The sequence below is a fragment of the Nestor notabilis genome, unplaced genomic scaffold, assembly GCF_000696875.1.
Source record: "Nestor notabilis isolate BGI_N333 unplaced genomic scaffold, ASM69687v1 scaffold7550, whole genome shotgun sequence".
NCBI classification, from domain to species: domain Eukaryota; kingdom Metazoa; phylum Chordata; class Aves; order Psittaciformes; family Psittacidae; genus Nestor; species Nestor notabilis.
Window position 1 is genome coordinate 2427 of NW_009911505.1, and position 20130 is coordinate 22556.

Genomic DNA, 20130 nt, shown 5'->3' on the forward strand with positions numbered 1-20130 from the left:
CTGACATCAGCTTGCTCAGTGAGAGCAACTAGTGTTTTGCAGATACATTTGTTTAAGTTCATTTCTGCAGCTGATTTAAACCAGCCTGGGCTGAAGACCTGAGTACGTTGTTTAATTTAGATCTCATTCCTTTTCCTGAAACTCTCTCTGTAATTGGAATATATGAGAGAGAGAGCTATTATATGAAACAAAATCTGGGGTCAGACAGCTGGGATTGTTTTGGGGTGTTTTTTGTGTTTTTTAAATTAATTCCAAAATACCCTAATTCATTCCAGTAAAACTGTTAACTACTCAGGTAGCAGCAAGTAACTTCTTTCTAATAAGAGCAATTTGTTCTCATGGTGTCTTGGTAAGGGGGATATTTTGTTACTGGTGCGATTATTTTTGTGTTGACTTTATCTGGCTGTTCTAACCACTGTGTGAAATTTCTTCTAGAGCCTGGAAGATGAAGCTAAAGGAAATTGAGCGAACAGCTGTCCAGGCATGGAGTCCAGCAAACCACCACCCCATTTATCTAGCAACAGGTAAAGTTCTTCACAATTCGTGACTATTAAAGTGTGAATCACAGAGAGATTTTATGTGTAGCTGGTTTGAACTTCCAACAATTCCCACTTTAATAATCTGTGGAAAACCTACAAGCAATATACTGAAAACATTACAGCCTTTATGTTTTTAAAGTGCCTGGTAGAGGATTACTTTTATGCCAAATGTTGACACCTTAAATGCCAGTGATTTTTCAAAGTGTGAATGTGTGGGGGTTTTGATATAACTTCCAGTTAAGTCTGCATGAGCTCCATCACCTGCCTGCCTTGAAAAATACTTGGTATGTCCATGGGAAAAAAAACGTTTGTTCTAGTCATGTTCATTTAAGCTCACTTTTACTTTTGTTTGTCTGCAGTCATTATCACGTGGCTTGACAATCAAATAATAGAAACCTGTTCTCCTTAAAGTTGCCTGTTTTGGTTAACATTCAATTTTCAATACTTCTGCAAAACCTTACATTTGAATTTTTTTTATATTACTCATTACTGTTAATTTCATTTCCTGAAGCACAAAGTCAGTCTGTTCACTGAGTTGGCAGTAGGTGAGTTTAGTGTCTGTGTGGAACTGACAGTTTGGATTGTTGTACTGGGTTTGCATGGCAAGGTTTTGGCAGTGGAGGCCTACAGGGGTGGCTTCAGTGAGAAGCTGCTAGGAGCTTCCCCCGTGGCCGATAGAGCCAATGCCAGCCATTTCCAAGACAGACCTGCCTCTGACCAAGGCCAAACCCATCAGCGACGGTGGTAGTGTTTAAAAAGTGGAAAAGCTATTGTGCAGGAACAAATGCAGCTGGAGAGAGGAGTGAGAAGCAGCAACTCTGCAGACACCAGAGTCAGTGAAGAAGTAGGGGGAGGAGGTGCTTCAGGCACCAGAGCAGATTCCCCTGCAGCCCATGGTGCAGACCATGGTGAGGCAGGCTGTGCCGCCGCAGCCCGTGGAGGTACATGGTGGAGCAAATATCCACCTGCAGCCCAGGGAGAAGTCCATGCTGGAGCAGGGGGATGCCCAAAGGAGGCTGTGACCCCATGGGAAGCCTGTTCTGAAGCAGGCTCCTGGTAGGACCTGTGGCCTAGAGAGGAGCCCACGCTGGAACAGGTTTGCCGGCAGGACTTGTGACCGTGCGGGGGACTCTTGCTGGAACAGTCTGTTCCTGAAGGACTGCACCCCATGGAAGGGACCCACACTGGAGCAGTTCATGAGGAACTGTAGCCCATGAGAAGGACTTATCTTGGAGAAGTTTGTGGAGGATTGTCTCCTGTGGGAGAGACTGCAGGCTGGAGCAGGGGAAGAGTGTGAGGAGTCTTCTCCCTGAGCAGAAAGGAGCAGCAGAGGCAACAAGGGATGAACTAACCATAAGTCCCATTCCCCATCCCCCTGTGCTGCTGGGGAAGGAGGAGGTAGAAAATTTGGGAGTAAAGCTGAGCCCAGGAAGAAGAGAAGGTGGGGAGAAGGTATTTTGAGATTTAATTTTTATTTTCTCATTATTCTACTCTGATTTTGATTATAAATAATCAGTAAATTGTAAACCGATTTCCCCAAGTCAAGTCTGTTTTGCCCATGACAGTGGTTGGTGAATGATCTCTCCCTGTCCTTATCTTGACCCATGGGTATTTCATTATATTCTCTCTCCCTTGTCCAGCTGAGGAGGGCAATGACAGAACAGCTTTGGTGGGCACCTGGCATCCAGCCAGGGTCAATCCCCCACAGTTTTGTGCCCAGCACTGCCATTTTGGTTTTATTTTTTTTCTCCAGGATGAATGTCAAAAGCAAGTGACAAAATTTCAACTGTTGCCTTAAAACCAACAGTACCATTTTGGGGGTAGATGGTCTATTTTGTGTTTCTGTAATGAGGGAAGAGTTTTGACTGGACCAAAGGTCTTGTCTTTCATCAGCTTTAGGTCAGAAACTGCATAGTTTCATTTTTTGTGCTGCTTTTTAATAGTCTCTTGGGCACTTTCCATGCCATAGATGGTTACAAAGCATCCCTGTGGTAACTGGGTGACTGTTTGCCTGGCAGTGTCCTATTAGACAATGCCAAATAAATTTTTACCATTTATTCTATAAGCTAGGGAGAAGGAAGGAAGCCACCACTGTGTGACTGCTGCCTGCGGGTCATTGGGATGTGTTTAGTTGGCTAAGGTTGAAGAACTTTAGCTATAGTCTAGGTTTAGAAATTCTGATTAAGACATCTGGTCATGGTTGAACAGCAGTATACAGAAGTATTTGGGATCATAAATGTAGCTGGGTTTCATGGTGTGGCTCCACTTGTCAGTTAGATAAGGACTTAATATCAGAAGCTGTGGCTGCTTGGAAGAGGGTATATGAATTTAATCTATCCCAAGAGAGAAAGCTCTTCATGCAACAGTGACCCTGGTGCCCAAAATTTATTGAAGAAGTTCTAATTTCTTTCAAAGTCTTTGTCATAATTACTGGTCTCTCTTTCTGAGGTGTTCAGACATGTTCTCTCTTTGAACAGGCACACCAAAGTTGTGTTGACTATGAAGAAATAGGTTTCCAGTGCCTTGCTCTTTCTGTATCTTGAAAAAAGTGCCCACTTGTGTTGTCCTTGTACTTCTGCTAGGAACATCTGCCCAGCAACTGGATGCATCCTTCAGTACAAATGCCACCTTGGAAATATTTGAGGTTGACTTCAGGGATCCTTCCCTGGACATGAAGCAGAGAGGAACACTTCCTGCCTCAAACAGGTACTAGAGGCTCATACCGATATATCAGTCAGTGGAACTGAAAAGGCCCTTTCTGGTACAAGAAAGGAGGGGAGGAGAAAACATGTTGAACATGTTTTCAGGGTATAAAATGAACTTTTACATCAGTTGACCTCTGTCTTCAGGAACTGAACATTTTTGTTGACACAAATCATGTAGGGTGTAAACATAGAGCAGTTGGACCACTGGAGCGACTTGAAAGGACTTACACGGTAGTCAGTAGAGTCATTCTGTATCGTGTCAGTTTGCTAGGGATAATGATTTCCAGTAAAGACCCTAGAGGCAGAGTGAAACTTACTTTCCAGCTTTTTTAGACAAGGTCATTTCTTAGGCTTATCATTGTGGGTGATGTTTGCACACAGTGTAAAACACAGTCTTAATTTCTAACTAGCAGATTCTTAAAAGGGGTAAACATATTTTTCAGATAATAGCTCTGGGAAGAAAGGCAGCTAGTTCTCTAATCTTATTTTCTATATAGTGTAGGTTAGAGGATATCACCTGTCAGATCTCGTATGAGGGCCTAAACATTTTAAACAAACAAAACAAAACAGAACACATACACAAGAACCCCAAACAAACAAAGAGAGTTTGTAAGTTCTCTTTAAAATTATTTGGAAGGAAGCTAATTTCTTTTTGTGAATGTAAAAGCCACAGTCCTCTTAAAAAGAAATGTTTTTCAAGGTGCAGACTGGTGGTTATGTTTGATAGGTTGGAACACGGATGTGTTTTTTGGCAATACAGAGGAAATCTTGATTTCCACCAAATACTGGGGCCTGTGCCACATTTTTCTTCTTCTTTTTTTAGGTTTCATAAGCTGATCTGGGGTAACTTTGGAAATGGGTCTCCAGAGTCCTCCGGAGTCATCATTGGTGGAGGGGATAATGGTGTACTGACAATGTACAGTGTGCACCACATCTTGGCTTCAAAGGGCGAGTCTGTAATTGGGCAGACAGAAAAGCATTCAGGTCCTGTTCGAGCTCTTGACTTCAACCCTTTCCAGGTATGCAACATTAAGATACTTATGACCAAAGGAAGGTTAACCTCCATATTAAAAAATACACTTTTCCCCTGTTTATAGGGATTTATAAAGTGGAGGAACAGTTTTTAGCTTTAAGAGGCATAGTAGTTGTGACACAAAGCTGGTTTGGGACCTCTTCACAGCTTTGCCCCTGAATTGCCCAGTGACCTTGATCAAGTCTCTTATCTCCCTGTAAAATCAAGTCTTGTAATACTACTACATGTTCAATCATTCATTACACATTTGAAATCAGAACTTCTTTTTAAAATTTGTTCAGTTGGTGTTTAATTCAGTGGGGCTCTGATCACACTTGAAAGGACTGTGACATAAGCAAGTAGTGAACAGAACACAAGTTCTTGCAGTACCACAAAGGCTGATTGAAAGTTGTCTGCAAACCCTGGTGGGAAGCATGCATCTTCTCAGAAGAAATATCCTTGGTCTTGGGATGCAGAGCAAAGGCTCAGCTGGCCAGAGGCAGCGGCTTCCAGCCCCGTGCCAGAGTTTCATGATAACTAGCGGCAGACACCTGCACATGTAGCTTGCTAGGCAAATTTTAAACTGGTCTGTACCATGGCACAGCTGAAGGCAGAGAGGCCAGAGATGTGCTTGGTTTATCGTCTGGTTAGTATCTCTCTTCTTACCAGTGGCTGTGAAATGCAGTTCTCATCTGACACTTGTTTTTAAGAAACCTGTCCTTTTTCCCTGTGACCAGAAACTCAGCTTAGCTTTTCTTTCTGTTACAGAGTAACCTCTTGGCTTCTGGAGCCAATGATTCTGAAATTTTCATCTGGGACTTGAATAACTTCAGTGTGCCTATGACTCCAGGGGCTAAATCACAGGTAAATACGTTTTCCCCTGGGCAGTTTTACCCTTACAGTTTTAAATCGTACTAGGCAAGGCAAAAAGATGTGAGTGTGTGGAGTCATCCTGGTCTAATCACGCTGTGAAGTGAGAATGACCTTGATGTCTGTCAGGAGAAAGATGAATCAGAAGTGACTGATTAGCTTCAGTCGGGGTAGGTGGAAGGAGTGTTGTAAAGGAAGGGGAGGTAGGCTGAGAAGCGCTGGAGGGATGCACTTTGCATGGGTGGGTAAGCTCTTTGTGGATTTGAATCAAGTAACTGACCAGTTTATCTTGTGATCCAGCTGGGGCATGTGTGATGGATTAAGAAGGTTTATTGGACCTTCTCTGAGGGATGAATTTATTTCAGGCTTCAGCTGAAGCTTTTCATATCTCATGAAAGTAATATCCATAGCAGAGTCACTGAGCCATTTAATACATCTTGGCTATTACTCCCAGATAACTTTTCCTGAGTTTGAAGAAGCAGCTTCTGATATTCTGATGCTGATTGTGCTATTCAGGGCAATCAGCTCCTGAAAGTGGAAAAAATCATAGTAAACTTGCCTAAAAGCAGGCCATGTTTTGCCTCCAATAAGCCTCCTGTTTGTTTCTTTGCCTATCTCTTTGCATTGTGGTAGATACAGTAACAACAATTAGCCTTGAATGCTTCATCATTTTCCAGCCCACTGCACTCCTGAAATGTTTCACACAAGGTCATCTTTTCATTTAAGTTCATCCCAAGAATCAGGGTAGAAACATCGATGTTCTCTCAGCTGCAGTTCTCTCTGGACTGATTTGTAATACGTTTGGTCAATGCAGAATCCCATACCTGCTCCCAAAATGCAAAGATGCTTTTCCAGGTGATGTTCCCTCATAGAATTTGACTGTCCACTGTACTCTCTGAGTAAAGGACTTCCCATATTCCCTAGTCTTTCTGGTCAGTGCTGCTGATATTTCCAGTTGATCAGTGATCAAAGAGAGAAATCTATGCATCATCAAATCCCTTAGGCTCGTGACAGAATCCTGTGATTAGTGCTCCCTCAACATGGGGATAATGGATGTGTGGCCTTTTCTGTCTTGGCAGCCTCATGAAGACATCAGTGTGGTGTCCTGGAATCGGCAGGTGCAGCATATCCTGTCCTCTGCTCACCCAAGTGGCAAGGCTGTGGTTTGGGACCTCAGGAAGAACGAACCTATCATCAAAGTCAGTGACCACAGTAACAGAGTGAGTGGAGGAGAGACTGTGATTCTAACTAGCTTACAACATGCCACATATGACTATGAAGCAGTGGCACAGGCTCTTAGGATCAAGTATTTTTATTGTGGGAGCTGTTGGGACTGGTTTTCTTCACTCACCTTTTTTTTCCCTAATGAAATGGAGAAACAAGACCCCTAGCTGTTCCTAAAATTAGGGCACCCTTGCATTCAATTTCTGTCTTCACAGCTCATTTATGGGAAGCTTCCTGTCATTTGATTTCAGCTGTCTTCTTAGGTCAACTTTCAACTTCTGTATGGTTAGTGGGGATTTTTTTGCTGTGTAGCAAAGGTAGAAATACTTCCCACAGCAAGACATTTCTAGGCTTGCTTTGTCTTAAGCATTCTAGTCAAGTGCAGAATTATGTGGCTCTGGGCTATTTGTGCTATTGCCAGCTTGCTTTGCTGAATTTTCAGCCTATGCTATTTTTGTCCCTAGATGCATTGCTCAGGAATGGCCTGGCATCCAGAAGTTGCAACCCAGCTAGTCCTTTCCTCTGAGGATGACCGCTTGCCAGTGATCCAAATATGGGACTTACGTTTTGCTACCTCTCCTTTGAGCCAGCTGGAAGGGCACACGAGGTGAGGGTTTGCTTGTTGTGTGCCTTTTCAAGAATTTCTGTCTTTAAAAGGTAGACATCTGGGAGATTTGACTTAGGAGACCTATGATTTTTTGCTAGGTCTGCTTTGTTTCACATGTGAATGGTTAATGGTAGAGATGAGAACTAGTATTTCTGAGCTTAAGTACTGGTGCATGCTGTTTTCTTGGTAACAGGGTGGGAGAGTGGACTGTGTATGAAATATAACTGATTTCTTTCTGATCTATTTTAGGGGAGTTCTCTCTGTCTCTTGGTGCCAGGCTGACCCTGAACTGCTGCTGAGTAGCGCCAAAGACAACCGGATCTTATGCTGGAACCCAAGTGTGGGGGAGGTATGTAACCACAACTCTTAAGTACACATGGTCTGCTTTATAAGGTTGTGTGCTATGCTACGTGTGTGTGCTTTCTCTGTATCCCTATGGGGTGCCAATGAATTTCCTCTAGTATGTCTTCTGCACTCTTCCTGCCTGGAGTGAGTGTGAGAGTGTTGTCCGTATCCAGACTGAAAACAACAGAGCCAGGCAGAGATTTTCTCTGCTCTATCTGTCAGAGATCATAGAGAGAAGAAAGCTTTAATTAAAACTTAGTTTCAGCTAATTATGATTACTCTTGCTATGTTCACACCTAAGTGTTCTGTGTGTCCTTTTGATTCTTCTTCTTACTTCTCCTACGGTAGTAAGATTTTTTGGGAGAAACTTTAATGAGAAGCATTTATGAGGGTCATTGAGAGGGGAACAATGTAATTAAATGTGTGTAAACTTTATTCATAGTACAGTGGTTTCATATGTATGTGCTTATCTAGTCATATCTCAAAATTTCTATTTTTGAGATGTTTAGATATCACCTGAATTAAAATAGGACTGTGTAAAAAATTTTTCTGCACACCTACTCTTTCAGTGCTGAGTTTCTCCATAAAACTGAATTTTGAACTTTGAACAAAATTCATGCAGTTGATCTTCATGATAGCATAGGGAAAGCACTCTAACAATACTGAAAAAATTTCAGCCAGGAGCCCCAGACTGGATTCATTTCATGGGACAATTTCACTGAGCCTTGGAGGCATGGAAAAAAAACCAAACCAGCCAACCCATTTTCATAAAATGCATGAAATGCTGCTGTTGTGGTTTCATGGGATGTGATGCTCACTGTGCGCACATGTCTAGTGGTTAGAAGAGAATCAGACTCTGAAGCATTCCTGATGTCTGATTTTACAAAAGTCTTTTCACTGTGTTATAGCAGAAAAATCTAAAAAAAGGAAAAACAGTTTTAGTGCAGCGGGCTCATCTTTATGCATGCTGCTGTAGATTTGCAGAGTCCAAATTCGAGTTAGACACGTACACATAAACTGTTGTTAGGGATCTCTTCTTGACTTGGTACTAATGAACAGAAAACTTTCAGGTTATACAAAAATTGGGAAAGTTTTCAGTAGTAAGGACAGTGCACTTATAGAATGGCTTATCTGGTAAGCTTGGAAGAAGGGTTGATTTCATTGTGTTTTGGTGGTTTGTTGGTTTGTTTGGTTTTTGGTTGGTTGGGTTGATTGTGGGGGGTTTTTGTATTGCCTTTTTTTTTTTTTTTTTTTTTTTAAATTTAGCAATCTAGATTTTAGTATAAGCAAATGCAAGGTTTTATACTGGGAACAGAAATCACAGATCATGTTCCTATGGAGAAGGAAGCTGTGGTTCTCTGTGCTTTGTGCATGTGAGGTATAAAGGAAATCTCTTCATCTCGCAGACTGGAGATTCAAAGTCAAGATTGTGAGTTGCCCAATGTCAGGCAGGAAGTCTGTGACTGGGTCCATGAATTGAACTTTGGATTTTTGAGTACTAGACCAGAAACTTGTTGGCTGCAATATCCTTCATAGTTCATCTGCAGATGTTACACTCCTCTTTTGTTGTTCTTTTTTTCTGTAGGCTTTTGTTTTCCTTGTAAAATTTTTTATTCCAGACAATTCTTTCTGTTTATATGTTCTTGCTGATGACATCTTCTCGCCTTTTGGCTTCTGTTTTTCTTGTGTTGTTTTCTGTCTGTCTCCCTTGGTTAACAGCAGGTATGACAATATTATACTACTATGATACTGCAGTACTTAGGAGAAGAGCAAAACCGACTTGTTGCTTTTGGATTTTGTTACATATACAACAGTCGCAATCCTGTTGTATAGCAGCTTTCTGTGTCTTTTTGCCTCTTGGGCTAAATGTGCTATAACTCAGTTGCAGATGTGTCTCTCAAGAAGCAAAAATGAAAGACTCATACAGTGGTGATACGTAAGTAAGGTGTGACACACTTGCTGTGTCACACTAATTTGGGGAAAGGGGAGGACTAAGGTAGTGCTTTTGCCTTCTCTCTTTCTGTGATAGGCGGTTTACGAGTTGCCCATTCGGAGTCAGTGGTGCTTTGATGTCCAGTGGTGTCCTAGGAATCCTTCAGTCTTCTCTGCTGCCACTTTTGATGGGTGGATCAACATTTATTCTGTTATGGGTGGGAACTTAGAAGCTCAGCAGAAGACGCAGGCTGACAAGGTAAAGTCCTGTGAACATGTTACGGCTTGACAGATTGGCAGTTACTCACCTAACTTCTGAGAGTGTTAGAAGCACACATGTGTAACAGTATGAATTTTATGTGATGCAGTCTGTTGCATCCACTAGGTTGGATAGCTGCATGGTGTGGGGTTCTTAATATCCACCAAGTCCCAAAGGGACTACATTGCTCTTGACAAAGGTATCTCAGTATTTCTTGTAAAATTCATAAATGTGTAAAGACAACCAAGACCAAGTGTAGTTTTAAGGTTACTTATATTTTGTGGTTGTTGCTACTATTCTAAAAATAAAGCAGCACACAAGTCAATTTACTAGAATTTGGAGCATGTTAATATTTTGGTACCAAAACCCATTACTTAGCCAGTCGTCATGGTTTAAGCACGACAGCACTGTTCTCAGAATGAAGTCGAAAACACAGCACTGCACCAGCTACTAGGAAGGAGAAAAAATAAATGCTACAGCTGAACCCAGGACACCAGTGAATAAATGGGCAAACTGAACAGATTAAATATCAGTACTGTCTAAAATTTTAGTTTTAATCTGGTGTCTAGTCTTTTAATTCCTTTCCTCTCTCCCAGCCGATACAGGTTTTAAACGAATACATATGAGCTGGCTTAAGTGTTATTTATATAGTAGTTTACAGATGACTGAGTTCAGTTTCATAGGATTTGCAAGAGAGAGAAAATACTTTATCAAGCAACAGCTGTAGGAGATTAAGGATTTATTTAACCCATGGAGAATTTTCTTTCTGTGCATTCTTCATGTTCATGTACTATACTTCCACGGTTCAAAATTTGAGAACAGTATGGTAGAATAATTCCTAGATAAATAGAATAACATATTAGAACACAAACAGCAGAGGTCTTTTCTCCAGATTTCATGGTATCAGGACAGAAAGTCCATTGAAGACCTGGTGATTGATGTTACTGCTACCCTGGTAGTGTGTATTTATTCTTCGATGATTGATGATAGGGTGATTGATCTGTTAGGTATGAGCTGTTCCTCCATGAAATGGTCTTTCTTTGGAATTGGTTTCCCCTCAAGAAAGGCTTGAAAGGCAAAACACATAGGTCTTGCCTGTGATTCTTTGGTCGGCAACCTCAGCTTGATCAGCCTTATGTTGCTTCCTTTCATGTATGGTGCTTGGCTCTATTTTGGAGCCAAAACTGTTATTCCCTGTGGTCCAGTCAAACTGGAAGAGTTATCTTTAGCAAACAACAAATCTTGAACAGGGTATCTTTAACAAACAACAAATCTATACCAACAATATTAAAAACGAAGAATGCTTGTGAACAGCACTGTGCATATGCTCCCTGACTTTCTAAATGTTAGAAATCCTGATCAGGGACCACTTTTGACATTCTTTTGTCTAGACAAGAAAGTCTGGAGAGATTATTTCGCTATCCTCATCTAACCTATAAAAGCTTGAGATGGTCCTTAAAACTAACCCAATTGAAAGACCCCAGCAACAGAAAGGAAATCAGCATTCCTTTGTGAGCAAAACAAGAAATAAATTGGACAACTTGTGATCATATGTTGTCACTGTCTTGCATGAAACTGTAATTTTGTAACTCCTGTGTTTTAGCTGGATGCTAGGCCAAGCAGCGTTTGTTAGGGAATTTGCGTCTTGCAAGGGAAGAATTGCTTATAAGTCTCTGAAGGTGACACTTCTTGAGAAATTATGTCTGGAACTGTTTGGAAATACAGTTTCCCTCACATACGGGATGGTGGTATTCCAGTAAAAGATGTTGTAATAGCCTCTTTCTTCATCAGCAGGGAAAGTGACTGATTACTAAGCAATAGTTTTTTGGTGCTTACTCTGTACTGAGAGGAATTGAATTGTATCTTCTTTCTTTCTCCATCTGATTCTAGATTTCTTCCTCCTTCAACAATTTGGATCCCTTTGGCACAGGACAGATCCTTCCTCCTCTGCAGGTGCCAGAGCAAGTAGCCCAGACCACCTTGATTCCACCATTAAAAAAGCCACCCAGGTGGATTCGCAGGCCTGTGGGGGTTTCATTTGCAGTAAGTGAAAGGGACATCCTTGACTTAAAATGCAGTAGATTTGTCATCTTGCAACAGTCCTTTTCTTTCACCAGAGAAACCTTCATCTTCCCATTATTAGTTGTTTTAATGCCTGTTTAAGGTGCAGCGTGGGGTCCCATGCAGCTCAACATTCAGCATTCAGACGTATTTCCAACAAGAAAGAGTCCTGTAGCAGAGAATGGGAGGTTATAAGTAGGAGTTAACAAAGCTAAGGAAGACTTATAAAAGCTGTCCTTGTAGGCTGTGACATGCATTCCTATTCTTCTCTTTCTCCTTCCTATCCAGGTATTTAATTTTCTTCACTTCCTTGTTCCTGAAATCAAAAGGCTGAATTGTTCTTTTAGCCTGTGGCTTCACTTGCCCTCTGTCTGTTTAGTGCCTGACATTTGCATGATAGTTTTAATCCTTGCAGCCTGCCTCTCCATGTCAGAAAAGAACAAACAGTTCCAAATGTTACTTTTCCTCTGTGCCTCCCTCACGTTTGCCATTGGCTGGGCCTGATAGCACATACACAAGTGTCATGGTTATCAGTTTTCAGCTGAAGGGCTTGTGATGTGAGCTCTCTCTGTGTCTCTACCATCCATAGGTATTAAACTGTTTGGGTTCCTCGTGCTCACAGCTGGAACTTGAGTCTGCCTTGCTAAATGAAGAGCTGAGTGAGTTGTGTTTACCTTCATTTATAAGAATGCTTACTGTGTCTCCCTCTTGTCTTTCTCAGTTTGGAGGAAAATTAGTTACCTTTGGTGTTACCAAAGCTCCTGGACAGCAAATGCAGCAGATTTACCCACACCAGGTATTCATCAGCCAAGTCACTACTGAAACTGAATTCCTGCTCCGATCCAGAGAACTGCAAATGGCCTTGCAGTCGGGGAACCTCCTTGATTACTGCCAGGGCAAGATCCAGACAGCGAAGTTTCCATTTGACGAGAACCTTTGGAACTTTTTGAAGGTAAGATGGCTGTGGTGAAACACAGAGGTCAGTTCTTCTACAGTCCTGGGGTGAAAGGCGTTCATTATTGTCCTCTATAGCTCTTTATATTCCTGTTCTTTAAGATATAAAATGGAACTGAATAGTCTGGTTAGTTACTTTTCCAAAGAAAAGTATTTGCTTTTGAGATCTTGGAGGTTGTCTTATTTTTCAGTAGGAATGGGCTTTTCAGTGGACTCATCTGGGCTTCCTGTCAAGGTGCTAAACAGGATTTTCTTATCTCAACCCACTGCCAAGCTACCTGTGGAACCCTACCATTATTATTTCTCAAGGCGAAGTCCAAATAGGCAGTGAGATTCCTCAGTAATAAGGGAGAGAGCTGTAAGGGCTGGCTGTAGCCCTACGTAAGACAGTGGTTTCATTGACGATTTGGTAATAAGAAAGAGTTCGGTAATAAGGAGTGGCCACTTTTCTGGAGAGGCATGGCTTAGCCTTGCTAGTGGTTTACAGACACTCATAGGCAGACTGTGTGGGGTACAGTATTAGGATCTTTTCCATAGTATTGCATTTGCATGGGGAATCAGATCTCTTGAATCAGGTGTCCAGGTGTTCTCTAGGTGGTGACAGTAGTCTTCATTGCAAGGGTCATTGCAACAATATCTTCAACTGCTTGGGATGAGATATGTTGAACTGTCGTTAATAGTGAATTTTTATAATCCAGCTGGCCCATGGTCCTGTGAGACCACTCTAGCACATACAAGATTTATTACTATTTATTGTCTTAAACTACAAACCAAGCTTCTGTACAAAAGACTGCCCTGCACGACCATTTTTACATCTTCAAGAACAGTTTATCAGTTCTGTAGTAGGAACAGCCGTAACCGAGTCAGATTCTCCTTGCAGAATGTTAGCCAAGCATTAAAGCATACAAATAGCACCTATCAGTTAGGCTGCCTGCAGCCTGTGGGGATCTATAGGACTGTCTGAAATGCCGACCCAGGGACCTTCTGTACCACTTAGTTAACTAAGTTTTGTGAAGCTATCTAGGAGTTCAGGCAAGCACTTTGTCTCAGTTTCATTCGGACTCAAACCAGTCCATTGTTTCTATGCAGAGATTAGCTTGGTAATTGCTAGACCATCCAGGGAATTAATGTCCAAGTACACTAGGTATGCATACGGCCCTGATTTGCAGTTGCAACTATGTGACAAATTCAAATTTCATCCTTTTATCATGAGTATATCTTAAATTCGATAGATTTCCCACACTAATCATTAGGTGGACTTATCATAATTGAGTTCCTTATGTATAAACTAAGCTCTAAACTTTGATGTTGACAACCACTGGCAGTGAGCAGATGTCTAAGATTTTACATGTTTTCTTGACTTTTTAATATCCTGTGGGACTCAGGTGAATCTGGAGCAGGAATCCAGGACTAAACTCCTCAAGCTGCTGGGATACAGTAAAGAGGATCTGGAAAAAAAGGTATGGGGTCGTTAACAACAGAAGGAAACCTTTACAGGACTAAAGCTGCTGCAGGAGAATTGTAGGGTCCGTACTGGAAATGAGTGAGCGATCTTAACAGCACACAAAAGAAATTTCAGATACTTGAAAGGCATCCCAGGTATCTCTAATTAAAAAGCAAATGTGGGCACTTGTAAGGGTATAACTGTAGCTCTACTGGATAAAATCAAAGGGGTCTCAAGCCCAAGTATCTTGATTCCAGTTGCTGGTGCTCTGGGAAGTGTATAATAGTGCAGTTGAGAGCTGCTTCTAGCATCAAGCTCTCTGTGTCTCAGGGGATTTCTTAGCCAGGAAGAAGGTGGCAGGTGAGGACAGTCTGGCATAGCAGTGATGGAGCTGCAAGGGAGGAGACTCTTTCAAGAGTGTGGGCAGTGCTCTGAAAAGGATAAATAACCTCTGGTAGGCAGCCAGCCAGGAACAGAGAGAGGTAGAGCTTTTCAGACAGGTGAAAGAGCTGCAGGCATTGTATCTGGGACTTGCCAGTCACTTGGTGGCTTTGTCGCCCAGGTGTTTAACTTAGGGGCTTCAATCTGTGCACGTCTGTTACTTTTCTAGATCACCTCATGTTTGAGTAATGGGATCCCAGATAAGCAATCCCTTCCTGAGGCAGATGTGACAAATGCTGCGCAGCCAGATCAGGTATGTCCTGTACATCTTGCTATCCTGGCAGACCAGTGGAGGGCGGAATGAACAGGAAGGTTTAATTCCAACCAAAAGTTGTTTGGCTTAGTGAGGGCATTGCAGAGGGCAGTTCAGAGGCGCTCACAGGGTCAGACTAAACAATCATAGTGGTCCCTGCTGGCCTTAAAACAAATCAGTGAATGATGAAGACGGACTCCTGATTGTTAACACTGCAACAAGGCTTGCTTAACCAGTGGTGATTTCTTCAGTGATACAATTAACCTCACTTCAGCTTAATTTCATGCTTCAACTCTGGATTTCCTCTGTGAAGCTTCTGCTGTGGTATTTCTTCTGCATTTCTTTCCTTTTCACCTCTATCCTTTAAATGTATTCTCACATGATTTTGGGATGTCCATCTTCAGATGCCTTCCAGGGCCTGGTTCACCATGCACTGTAAATTTTGCTCCTCTAAGGTACCTAAAACTGCTGTCCTCAAATTAGTAACCTTCACAAGCCTTAAACACTGGCTGAAGTGTTCTAGGGTTAGCAATTGTGTCCTGCATTTCAATAGAGCATGAAGCATGGCTGTCATCCTACCTGTGCGTTACAGGTATCACTTGTTGGGCTTGTTCCTATTTTGTCCAAAATTATGCAGCTTGCTCAAGGGCTGGGACTTGAGTTGATGAATGCTGGTCAGCAATACTATTGGCGCTGCATGTCTTATACTGCTCTTGTTGCTCCCCTGGTGAAACTGTGGAGGTTGTTAGAGCAGTGACAGGAGGCATCGTGGGTTTCCAAGTTGAAATCAGATTTATATGAGCATGCTCAACCAAATGGAGAGCAGCCCCACTCTGTAATGCACAAAACTGTTTTGGGCAAGGTCTGTGTGTTCAATAAATTAATTAATTTCTTGTGCTCTTTGCACAGCTTTTGATAAATACCAGTGATGATGTAGCTGCTGTTTCCTCCTCTTCAGCCTTTTTTGACAACCTCATCCCACAGAATATGAGCACATTGGAGATTCCTGTCACAGAAGGTATATGAAGTGTGTTTTTTCCATTATAAGAAAAAAGGAGAGGAGGGAAAACCAGAAAATTAGAGACCTGGAGGAATCTGGTCCACTCCAGCAGATGGATACTTTTAAAACACATGACCCTTCCCAGTGTCATACAGTATCTTTCAGCATTGTGCAGGGAAATATTCTTTCTAGATAAGAGACCCATTAAAAATATAGGAAAATCTTCTAGATGATGGAGGACTAACAGTCAGGTCACTGGGGTTTTTTTTGAAGTGCGAAACCTGGTTTGGGTTTCCAGTTTTATTTTTTTTTAGCTGGGCTTCTGTATGTCATTGGATTTTTTTACTGCTTGCTCGTTAAAACAAGCATCATTAACACATCTGGATGATGCCCCTGTGGGCTGACTCTGCTTCTCACCTCTGTAGATACGGATGGACTCATCAGCCAGGCCCTTCTGTTGGGGAATTTTGAGGGTGCAGTGGAGCTGTGCATGCGAGCAGAGCGCTTTGCTGATGGCATCATCTTAGCAATAGCTGGTGGGGAGAACCTCCTAAAGGAGACCCAGAAGCGCTACTTTGCCAGGCAGAAGACAAAACTCTCCCTGGTAAGTGACGGTTTTGTGTACCTGCTTCCACCCAGCAGGGGAAGGTGTGTGATACCTTGGCAGATGTTTGTCTGAATATATGTGGAAATGCTTTGGCAGGAAATAGAATGTGAGCAGAATCTGTGCATCTCCTCTTGACTCAATATTTACTCTTGGTAGTTTTATGACAATCTCATGTTGCCCACATAGAATATCTGTATTCTCTGTTCCTTTTTTAATTTAATGGTTTGTGCCTCAGCTCCCCACGCTTGTAACCTGTGGAGCATACTGCCCCTTTACAGCTCAGCTAGGAAGGTCCTAGCTTATTAATTTACAAATGGGGAAGTGCAGCAGGGATTGGAATATCCTAGCACTGTATTCCCCATCATTGATACTAGCTGCCCTGAAACAAGACGTGTTAAATAGATACTTAGTCTTGCGTAGTGCGGCTGTTTCTGTATTATCTTAAGTAATTTGTTGGGCTTTTTTACTTTCTTTAGAGGCATAGGGTTTCATATACTGTTAAGATTGGAATGCTGGGATTGGTGGAACGTAATGGAATGGTGAACTAGCTGCTCACTGTAATAGTGTGGGAAGTGTGCCTGAAAGTGAGCTATCACTGTAGGTCTTAAGCAGTCAGCTTATCCTTGTCTTCAGTGATTGACAGGCTTTCTGCTTCCCTTACAGCTGCTTTCCTCCATTGTGCAGCAGAACTGGCAAGATATTGTTTGCACGTGTGATCTGCAAAGCTGGAAGGAGGCACTGGCCATCTTGTTAACATACTCAAAGCATGAGGACTATACCCAGCTCTGTGGTAGGCAGCGTACTGCTTTGATATGATTTCCCTAGGGGAGGGCACCTCTGAACTACTTACAGAAAGAAGTGGTACAGTTGAGGAAGGAAAGCACTCCTTACTCATTACAGCTAGCTGGAACTTAAGAGTGGACTGGTGTGTTAGGAAAATAATAAATGCACATTGTAGCTGAGAATCATGGTGTAAAGTTATGTATGATGATATATCCTGTCACCTCTACCAATAGCATGTTTAAAACAGGATGGGCACTAGGCTGAGACACTAAAAGGGTGATATTTATTATTTCATTCTAAGGAGAAATGGATTTCCCTGACAGTAAAAGGTCAGGTAGCCTCACTCCATTTGAAAGAGGTTTACCCTTCCAGCACGTTCCCCTCCCTTTTAAGCTCAGAAACAGGGGTTAACGAACGTTGGATGACTTCAGCAGTTTCCTCAGTTCTCTTAACAGTTCAACATGCTCAGCAACTGGTTGTTCTGAGAGTCAAAGTTAGGGGGCAATCTAGTGACTGAATCTGATGAAGTTACTCATGTTGCTTAACTTGCTCCTGGCTGAAGAGAAATGTAAAAGCTGAGTGCTCTTGGAGAAATGCCAGCAGTTTATAGAAGTAAGATGACACAACTTGAAATGCAAGAAAACATGACATTTCTTACAGACCAAATTGTAGGGGTGGAACGTGGGTGTTGTGGATAGTGAGATAGCTCCAGCCCACCTTTATCTCCTGGCATTTGCTAAATACTGACAACTGCCAGATTGCCAGTTGTCTCTGGTGCTGGACACTACTGTTGCCTGGAGATTCCCATACCTCTTTGGGAAAAAAAATATTGGATTTTTTCACTGAATTAATCTGTCAGTTTTATGGTTTTTTCTTTCTTTTATACATCTGGAAAGACATATGAAAACCAGCAGATACATAAAAAAATTACTTCTTTTTTCAGCCAAGTTGGCTTTGGGATTCCTTCATGATGCCTGTTTTTCTGTGTTATCCAAGAATTGTGCAGTGAAGCTGGTGAAGGGTCTAGAACATAAGTCATATGAGGAGCAGCTGAGAGAACTGGGGTTGTTTAGTATGGAAAGAAAGAGACTGAGGGAAGACCTTATCGCTCTACAACTACCTGAAAGGAGGTTCTAGCGAGGTAGGGATCAGTCTCTTCTCCCAGGTAACAAGCAATAGGACAAGAGGAAATGGCCTCAAGGTGCACCAGAGGAGGTTTTAGATTGCATATTAGGAAAAAAATTTTCACTAAAAACGGTTATCAAGTATGGAACAGGCTGCCCAAGGAAGTGGTTAAGTCACCATCCCTGGAGGTATTTAAAAGATGTGCAGATGTGGCACTTAAAGACACGGTTTAGTGGGACTTGGCAGTGTTAGTTTTATGACTAGGCTCAATCTTCAAGGTCTTTTCCAACCTAAATGATTTTGTGATTCTAATTAAGTGCAGATCCAAGACTGTCAACACCTTTTCATGTCAAGCCACAGTAGTATTGCTAAGAGATGAGCACTGGGGTTAATGAGCTCTTCAAAAAGCGAGTATGTTAAATCTTGGCTATATTTCTTCCTCTCCAGATATGCTGGGTGCCCGCCTAGAGTCAGAGGGAGATGCAGCCCTGTCCAATGATGCCTGTCTCTGCTATATCTCATCAGGCAATGTGGAGAGGTTGGTGGAATGCTGGGTAAAAAACCATGAGACTTCGTCACCCCTTGCCCTGCAGGTACAGGTGCTATAATGTTTGTTTGACTGCTCTTTAGGCTAGTCTGGTAGCCTTGATCTGTTTGCATTACCCCATCAAACAGAGTATCTGGCTTCCAGCAGACAGTGAAGACCTGTTCGTAGTCACCAAGGTGTCTCATTCTAGCCTGGATTATGGGCTTACATCTAAAGGAGGCTTGCACTTTCAAATGTTAATGGTTTGTACGCTTAGAGAGTACTGATTAGATTACACGTAAATCCAGCCATGGACAGGATTTACAGCTCACCCGCCTGTCTTTCTATGGTGATGTAATCTATGAGCTTCCTTTAGTTAGTGAAGTTTAGACAGTGCCTGTTTTCTTACTGTAAGTTGCCTGGGAGTGCAGTTGCTGTGCCTATCATGTCTAACTGTAATGCTTCAGTTATCTGACTGTACCTTCAGAACAGCCTCTGGCAAGACAAGTCCAGACTGTGTTATTCCTACTGCAAGTAGAACGATCACGTATGGGAAGTCACAGCTTGCAGATGAATCAGGGCTTCAGTCAGTGTTGTTACCTACCTGTACACTTAAACCAGTCCTGACTAAGTCACTAACTCAGATTGTGTCCATCAGTTCCTAGAATGAACTAGACAAGTCTTCTACTCAGATATCTGCAGATAATGCCCTCTGATATGGAATTTCCTGGGTTTGCAACCCTGCTAGTAAGTAACAGCAACAAAAAGGCATCTCCAGCGTTCCTGGTTATGTCTGAAACTGGCCTCCTCCCAGTTATCAGTTATCAGCCAGTGACCTTTGTCAACAATAGTAGTTTTTCCTAGTGAATATCTTCTGGTATGATTTTAATCCTTCCTCTTCCAATCTCATAGCTTGTAACTTCTGGAGTTACAGTAGTAACTTCCTAGTAAAAAGGTCACAGTTGATTGGAATGTCCTTGTAGCTTCTGGTTATCTTTTTTTCCCTTACCACAAAAGTAGTAGTGTCAGGCTTTGTTTCCTGGTTTCTGTTTTTCTCCACAAAGTGCATCTTAAGAAATGGTGACAGTATCTGGTGCAGGGTAACTTCTAGTCATATTGGACCTGATGTCAGCTGAAAGTGGAGAGAGCCATCTGGTATTGTCCCAGCATGAGATGGACTGGTAAAGCAAGTCAGATTGAGTGGTCTATTTCTTCCCTCCCCCTGACTTCTTCAGGATCTCATAGAGAAGGTGATGGTGCTTAGCAGGTCCATTGAGATGCTCCGAGGCACAGCAGGACCAGCACCAGGCCCTGTCTTGGCAGAACGAATCACCCAATATGCCAGTCTCTTGGCATCACAAGGATGCTTGGCAGCCGCAATGAATTACCTACCCCGCATCTCTAAAGAGGTGAGTGAGAAACAGGTTGTTGTGGGAAGTAGTG

At 42.3% G+C, this 20130-nt stretch overlaps 1 protein-coding gene across 1 annotated transcript in view; it reads left to right on the forward strand.

The window, feature by feature from the left end:
* The first annotated feature begins 441 nt into the window (after window positions 1-441).
* SEC31B (SEC31 homolog B (S. cerevisiae)) overlaps window positions 442-20130 on the forward strand; it is a 29926-nt gene continuing 10237 nt past the window's right edge. Inside the window, exons 1-17 of the mRNA XM_010015094.1 lie at window positions 442-524; window positions 3122-3245; window positions 4068-4263; window positions 5025-5120; window positions 6206-6346; window positions 6815-6957; window positions 7207-7306; window positions 9332-9493; window positions 11384-11536; window positions 12276-12506; window positions 13894-13968; window positions 14563-14646; window positions 15556-15664; window positions 16072-16250; window positions 16917-17043; window positions 18609-18754; window positions 19923-20096. Coding sequence (XP_010013396.1) covers window positions 446-524; window positions 3122-3245; window positions 4068-4263; window positions 5025-5120; window positions 6206-6346; window positions 6815-6957; window positions 7207-7306; window positions 9332-9493; window positions 11384-11536; window positions 12276-12506; window positions 13894-13968; window positions 14563-14646; window positions 15556-15664; window positions 16072-16250; window positions 16917-17043; window positions 18609-18754; window positions 19923-20096 — 2319 coding nt within the window. The 5' untranslated portion in view covers window positions 442-445. The remainder of the gene's footprint in view (window positions 525-3121; window positions 3246-4067; window positions 4264-5024; window positions 5121-6205; window positions 6347-6814; window positions 6958-7206; window positions 7307-9331; window positions 9494-11383; window positions 11537-12275; window positions 12507-13893; window positions 13969-14562; window positions 14647-15555; window positions 15665-16071; window positions 16251-16916; window positions 17044-18608; window positions 18755-19922; window positions 20097-20130) is intronic.